General features: G+C 40.7%; 1 protein-coding gene across 2 annotated transcripts; it reads left to right on the top strand.

Moving 5' to 3' along the window:
• Nucleotides 1-570: 570 nt before the first annotated feature.
• On the top strand, nt 571-5,918 carry agpat4 (1-acylglycerol-3-phosphate O-acyltransferase 4 (lysophosphatidic acid acyltransferase, delta)). Of its 2 annotated transcripts, XM_085428396.1 has the most exons (10): nt 571-865; nt 2,252-2,432; nt 2,675-2,844; nt 2,930-3,091; nt 3,209-3,362; nt 3,498-3,600; nt 3,679-3,754; nt 4,621-4,819; nt 4,928-4,946; nt 5,478-5,918. In XM_085428396.1, the coding sequence occupies exons 2-10, from the start codon at nt 2,255-2,257 to the stop codon at nt 5,512-5,514; spliced, it is 1,098 nt and encodes a 365-aa protein (XP_085284522.1). In that variant the 5' UTR covers nt 571-865; nt 2,252-2,254; the 3' UTR covers nt 5,515-5,918. The 2 variants fall into 2 exon arrangements, with proteins under 2 accessions (XP_085284522.1, XP_085284521.1); XM_085428395.1 differs by lacking the exon at nt 4,928-4,946 and having other exon boundaries at nt 573-865.
• Nucleotides 5,919-6,641: the final 723 nt, after the last annotated feature.

The following is a 6,641-nucleotide window of genomic DNA, read 5'->3' as shown; positions in this document are numbered from 1 at the left end:
GGGAGCTGGCCGCATGCACTCCATTAGCTAGTGGCAACGAAAGTGATTTCAGCCAATTACATTCAAGGGACGCCCACTCTGTGTGCTGCTAAATGCTACATTAAAAGACACGAGGCCGTCGTTACTACTCTTACCCACTCAAATCGAAACAAGGAAGCGACTTACGACGTTTCTTGGGTTTCAGAAGAATTTATCACGTGTATGACGAAAACGTTGCGCCGCCCATGCCTCCCACGCGCTTCCCGCTTTTCCTGTGACCAAATTTGGCATCGGAGCTGGAAGGGAAAAGAAGAGGTCTCACTCAGCCCGAGTTTGTGAGACCAACAACAAAAAAGAGTGTAACCGCACCAGGAAATGTTGGGATATAGTATAACTTTCTGTTAAAAACATTTTGTTTTTTAAAGATTATATCGGACATAATAACTATATGAGAAGAAAAAGTCTATTATTACAACGTCATATTTGTTGTCGTTGTATTAGTCATATGTTCCACTTCATTATGTAGAGAAAATCCTGTGTTTTGATTGGGCCAACAAAGAGTAGACGATCTTCGCGCGAGGCTGTCTGCAGAGTTTCTCGAAGGTGGCGCAGGTTCACACATGTCTTCATCCCGCGATCCAGGTTTGGCAGGCGGATGGGTGTGGTTCCTCATGCTGAAGGACGTTTCACCAGATGGCCGGGTGGTGCATAGTTCTAGGCCTGCGCACTAACAGCTGAAGGACGAGGGACATCGCGAACTGGAGGTGGCATGGACGTGTAGTGGGATAGTGGTGTTTGGTTGTCTTTTAAATTTGTTCATTTACACTGTTTGGAAAGGTAGAAAGGTGTCTGAGGCAGGAACACTGGGCACTAATACAGAATCAAGGTAAGTGTCACGTGTTTGCAGGTGTGTACATGGGTTTTGTGTTTAAGCAGTTTGGTCATTTTCCAGTCGTGTTTCTCTGTGCTCTGAAACAGCTGCTAACCTAACAGTTTGCGTAAGGAAAACTCAGTAAACACAGAGAAGGCCGTTGTGGGATTGACTATGAATAATTGGTGATATGGTTTTCCCTGTTCCTGAAAAGGTCATGTGTTGTTAGGAGCAAACAGCAAACAATTGCCCTCTGATTGGCTGTTTGGCTCTGGAATGCATCTCAAAGACACTATTCAGAGGGGGGGGGGAGTAAAAACGTTCAAAGAAATCCTTTATGTCAGACTCGATTCATGTTTTAGAAACTCTGAGAACAGTTTTGATCACAGCCTGGCTTTGCGTGGAACAAATTAATAATAGTATATAACATATTTTGCTTCTTTGTATTTTATATCCTGGTTGCTTGTGCCTCAAAGGTGGAGAATGTATATATTATTTTCTTTATTATTGTTTTTCAAACGTTTAAAAACAGGAACTATTAGAAAGAAACAGTTGGGAAATATACTGAATCTTGTGTCTATGTATGGGATGACAGTATATGAGACAAAAAGAGAGAAGAAAAGGACTATAATGTGGATTGGACTGAAAGAAATATGGCAACTGGCCTGATGGAGTGATGAAACCAGATTTGACATTTTTGGTTCAAATCGTTGTCAGTTGAGGAAGGCCCACATGCATCTCTCAGGTCCTGTGTCTGGTCATTTATCTTTTGTTTTTGTTTTTTTAAATATTTCTCAGAGACACAATTTTCAAGTACTGTCACTGTTTGCTATAAATAGTTTTTTAGTCCTGTCATTACTTCTTTTGTCCTACACTCGTCCAGTTTCCTCATTTGTTTGTTGATTCTTTTTTTCCCCTCCTTGATGGTGCAAAGATACTGTTTTTATCCCTGTCAAACAGTGTTATATTTGACATGTTTCATAGTCTCAACAAAAGAAATGGGAACAATTATAATTATGTGTGTTTGCAACAGGCTGCTTGAATCAGAGAGACACGGCACTGGTTCTAGAGTTGGATCCTTTTTTTAGTGGCTTGACAAGCAAAAAAATGAAAAACAAAAACACTTCTTTTAAAGTGGTCATGTACAAGGACTGAAAAGCCTGGTGAATTGTTGCTCAAAGCTTCTTTTTCAAATATAAAAAGGTCGGGCTACTTGCAAAGTATTAACAAAAAAAAAAAGAAAAAAAAAAGAGGTTGTTCCAGACTTTAGGACAGTACAGTACTGGACATAGTTTCTCTACCTTTGAGTCACAAGCAATCAGAAGCCAACAAAAAATGAGACGATTTTATTTTATTGTTGTTACCTGATGTAATTAAATGTCTTCTTATGAACTTTTACAGAACATGGGGCTTCTTCAGCTGCTAAAATCCCAGTTCTTGTGCCACCTGATCATCTGCTATGTCTTCCTGGTCAGCGGCCTTATTATCAACCTGTTGCAGCTTTGTACTTTACCTGTGTGGCTGGTCAGTAAGCAGCTGGCCCGCAGAATCAACATCAGACTGGCCTACTGCATCTCCAGCCGTATGTATAACCTTAGCTGTACCATTACAACCTGGCTGTTTCCCAGAAGCAGAAAAGTTTTTTCTTCTGCTTCTGGGAGAAGAAACCTTTAGTTTCAGTGGTTTCAGTGGTGCTGTTGGTGTGAAGTTATGACAACCCTCTGCTGCACGAGTTCCCAGAACTCTGTACTGCATGGCATCATTTCACAAAAGCAATCCAGGTGTCCTTTACTCACATGTACCTGTTTGCGTCTTTGTCCTTAGAGATGGTTGCTATCTTGGAGTGGTGGTCTGGGACAGAGTGCACACTCTACACTGACCCAAAGAGTTATCCACTGTATGGAAAAGAGAATGCCATTGTGGTCCTCAACCACGCTTTTGAGATAGACTTCCTGTGTGGTTGGACCTTCTGTGAGAGATTTGGAGTTCTTGGGGTAAGTGAAAGTAAGCCAGAAAACTTCACCCACCCCTCAATTCAATGCTTCCCTCCAGTTCTTTCAATGTGTTCTCAACTTCCAGAGCTCAAAAGTGTTAGCCAAAAAACAGCTGGCTTATGTACCGATCATCGGCTGGATGTGGTACTTCTTGGAGATAGTTTTCTGCAAAAGGAAATGGGAGGAAGATCGAAGGACGGTGAATGAGAGTCTTGAGAAACTGCGGGATTACCCAGAAAACTTCTGGGTGGGTTTCAGTCTGTGGTAATTTTAGAATCAAGAGAAGTGAGAGTGATATTTTTGTGGCCATAATTATAATATAACTATATAACACCCAACTTTTTTTTTTCTTTTTTGGCAAAAGTTCTTGCTTCATTGCGAAGGGACACGCTTCACACCAAAGAAGCACCAGGTCAGCATGCAGGTGGCTGAAAGCAAAGGGTTGTCCAAACTAAAGTATCATCTTTTGCCCAGAACCAAAGGATTCTGGGTAACAGTTCAGAGCCTCAGAGGGACGGGTGAGTTTGTCTTTGTCTATGTATTTAAATGTGGCCACCAGAAAGTACCCGATCAGTTTTATGGGGCGGGGGGTGGATTTGCAAATCAAATGAAAGGTGGCGCTGACTAACCGCCGCATGTTCCGTGTTGTGCAGCTGCGGCTGTTTACGATTCCACGCTGAACTTCAGAAACAATGAAATGCCGACTTTGCTGGGGCTTCTTAACGGGAAAAAATATCACGCAGACTTGTATGTGAGGTAGGAACTGATGTTTCACACACTTGTTGCTTTTCATTTCCTGTGTGCTGGTGTAACCTTCATCTCTGTGACATGCAGGAGAATTCCTCTAGAGTTGATCCCAGAAGATGAGAAGGAATGTGCTGAGTGGCTCCACAAACTTTACCAGGAGAAGGTGAGAGTCTTAAATATTCTGATGGATGCATGATTTTCAAAAGAGACGCATTAGGTAGAGGTACTAAATCACCCAGTTTCTTATTACTGAAATAGAAGCCATACTGATTAGATATGTAGCCTAAAATAAGTGCCTCTTCTTTTTTTTTTCCCCCTGAAGGCTGATGCACTGTTTCACACTGAATAGTAGTACTATAAATAAATGGGTGGCTCCATCCTCTTGTAGGGGTATTTTTGGTGCTGCAGGAACTGGTAAACAGTGTCTTTGAAATTTTTTGATCCAGCCACTGATCTTACAGATGTGCCCAGACAGCCAAAACCTGGATCTGGAATCATCTCGGATTTGAATTCCACATGAAAACATAAAGATTTTGGTGTAATTTAAAGAAAGCAGCTCCAGCAGAGAACACAAACAATATTAAAAAGCTGGAAGCTTTTGCACTTGAGTGGAAGATTAGTGTGAGGAAATATTTATTGCTCACCACAAATGGCATTAGTGGTAAAAATTAACTTTGAGGGTAGGAACAGTTTGGCTCGCGGACCTTTTTATAGAGATAGAGTCAATGTCATTTAACAAATTGACCTATTATATACACAGTTTTGAAGGTGTGGTGAGCTTATCTGTGGTTTTGGCTGACTGCCATGCCACCTTTTTAATTACTTTTCAATCCATGCACTTTATAACTGAACTCTTGAATCTGAACTTGGGAATGTTAAACTTTGTACACACTTGGTTCCATTTTAGCTCTTACTGGTTTTTTTTTTAAGACACACAGCAGCCACGTGGCTTTAAAAGAACCAACTTTAGCCGTGCTTCCCTGTTGTGGGTTTTGGTGTTGAGCTGCCGTTGCATTAATTTGTTAACAGGATAGCTTTCAAGAGCACTACGCAAAGACTGGGCGCTTCCCGGGCCCCATAATGAGTCCTCCTCGTCGACCATGGTCCTTGATCAACTGGCTATTCTGGTCCTGTCTGCTCCTGTACCCTCTAGGCCTGCTGCTCACTCAGCTGATCAGCTCTGGATCAGTATTTACCATCGTAGCTTCCGTGGCTGTCTGCTCTGCAGGTTTGTGTCATCCATTCACAGGCAAGGTCAAGCCACCATAATATGGTTTAATACGGCCCATCCCTCACTTTAACCAGCTCCTTTTTGTCCAAATGTTACATAAAGCAGCAGATTTGACACCTCAAATGTAAGTCTCCCTCTTTTATTTTATTAATTCATCAGTATTGGGAGCATGTCCATAACAGCATTCAGGCATGTGCTTAAAATATCAAAGTTAGATATCAAGTCATCCACCTGATTCTTTTTATTATTATTATTATTATTATTATTTCACCGGTTTCACTGTTAAATGGAATTAATCACTCTAACAGCACGGGTTTTTCAAGAGCATGTTGCAGTTTCCACAATAAATAAGAGGCCTTGATACAGACTTGGAGGAGATGGCTTAGGTGTTATCAGTTATTTAAAAGAGCCAGTTAATGTGCAACATTGCTTCTCATTTCAAAGTGACGTATTCAGCCACGTCACTAAATTGTCATAATAAAAACACTTGATAATTAAAGGGCATATGCACCACATTCAAAGTCAAATTTACTGTGGAAATAAAAATGTCCCATTTCAAAGCCTGTCAGCACTTCTTTGTGACTCACTCAAACAATGCTGTAGCTTCTCTGAATCCTGTGGTGATTTTTTTTTTTTTTGTCTTTTCTTCCCACAGCTTCACTGGGAGTTCGCTGGATGATTGGCCAGACTGAGATAAAAAGAGCCTCAAACTATGGGAATAAGGAGGTTTCTCTAAACAACAACTAGTGTATTCTGGAAACGGCGTCTTTTTATTGCAGAGCTACTAATCTGCAAACTGCCGTCAGGAAAACTTGTGCCAAAACAGTCCTGCCAGACTGCCATTTGCAAGTGCAGACCTGCTTCAAAGCAAGCGCAGACAGGATAGTTTTACACTAACGCTATGCTGCAGAAGACTGGGGACTTGGTTAGCAGGTTAAACACAGGATTAAAATCAGAGTATGTTTGAGAACAGCCAAGACCAACATTTGCTATAGAAACAAATTTAATTCAACCAAAAGGCAAGTGGACTACCTCAATGATTGCACTGTAATGCACAGATGACATTTAGGAGGTGAGAGAAAATAAAAATTTTGCACAAAAAAAGTGGCCTTTGTTGTTGTTTGTACTTAAAAAAAAAAAAAAAAAAAAGAAGTAGTGAATGAATGGTATGACGAAGATCAGGGCCTTTTTTTCTGCTCAAATTTGGCTACAATCCAGACAAAAGAACAGGACTTCACCAGCAAATAGTTTATTGTTAAAAAAAAAAAAAACCTGAGCCTTCCAGTTGATATTTCCTCGTCTGCTAAGGCAAGGATGACTTAACTCCCAGTATGAGAATATTTTGGAGCATTAAGACATTGAATAGATGCTAAAGCAGCGTCTCAACTGCGACTACACTGGGCGTAATGTAGAAACTCGTAGTCAGTTTATATTCTTCAGGTAATAAGGAAGATTGACCAGCTAAATTACATCTAATCTACACGTGTGGCTTTCTTTTTTTTCTAAATAAATCAGTAAGTGAACCGATGTGCCGCACGGTTCCATAAATATAGTCCGTCCGTTTATATGTTGGCAGTAAAAACAAAAGTTCCAGTAACTTTTTGTTGACATTCACTGTTGCAGTCTTTCCATCTACGGCTGTGTGACAAAGTAATTGAAGTTGGTGCGATTTGCATGGTCTGAGAGGACAAAGCTCAAACTCCATGTGTCTCCTGTTTGCCCACGACCATCAAAGAATGAGAAAATGGTAAAAAAAAAAAATAAACTGTTAAACAGTGATGCAAGCATCCAGTGAGGAAAAGTAATCATGCAACAAGAA

This window comes from Rhamphochromis longiceps, linkage group LG13 (assembly GCF_057381845.1).
Source record: "Rhamphochromis longiceps isolate RC_006_pf linkage group LG13, R_longiceps_female_GT1.1, whole genome shotgun sequence".
NCBI lineage: Eukaryota > Metazoa > Chordata > Actinopteri > Cichliformes > Cichlidae > Rhamphochromis > Rhamphochromis longiceps.
The sequence above is the reverse complement of the archived record's forward strand: the minus strand, read 5'-3'. Positions and strand labels throughout refer to the sequence as shown.

Bases quoted from the DNA above. Each gene is read 5' to 3' on its own strand.
- agpat4 (XM_085428395.1), top strand. From the start codon at position 2,255: ATGGGGCTTCTTCAGCTGCTAAAATCCCAGTTCTTGTGCCACCTGATC. The intron at 2,433-2,674 runs GTATGTATAACC...CTTTGTCCTTAG, and splicing joins GGCCTACTGCATCTCCAGCC to AGATGGTTGCTATCTTGGAG. The intron at 2,845-2,929 runs GTAAGTGAAAGT...CTCAACTTCCAG, and splicing joins AGAGATTTGGAGTTCTTGGG to AGCTCAAAAGTGTTAGCCAA.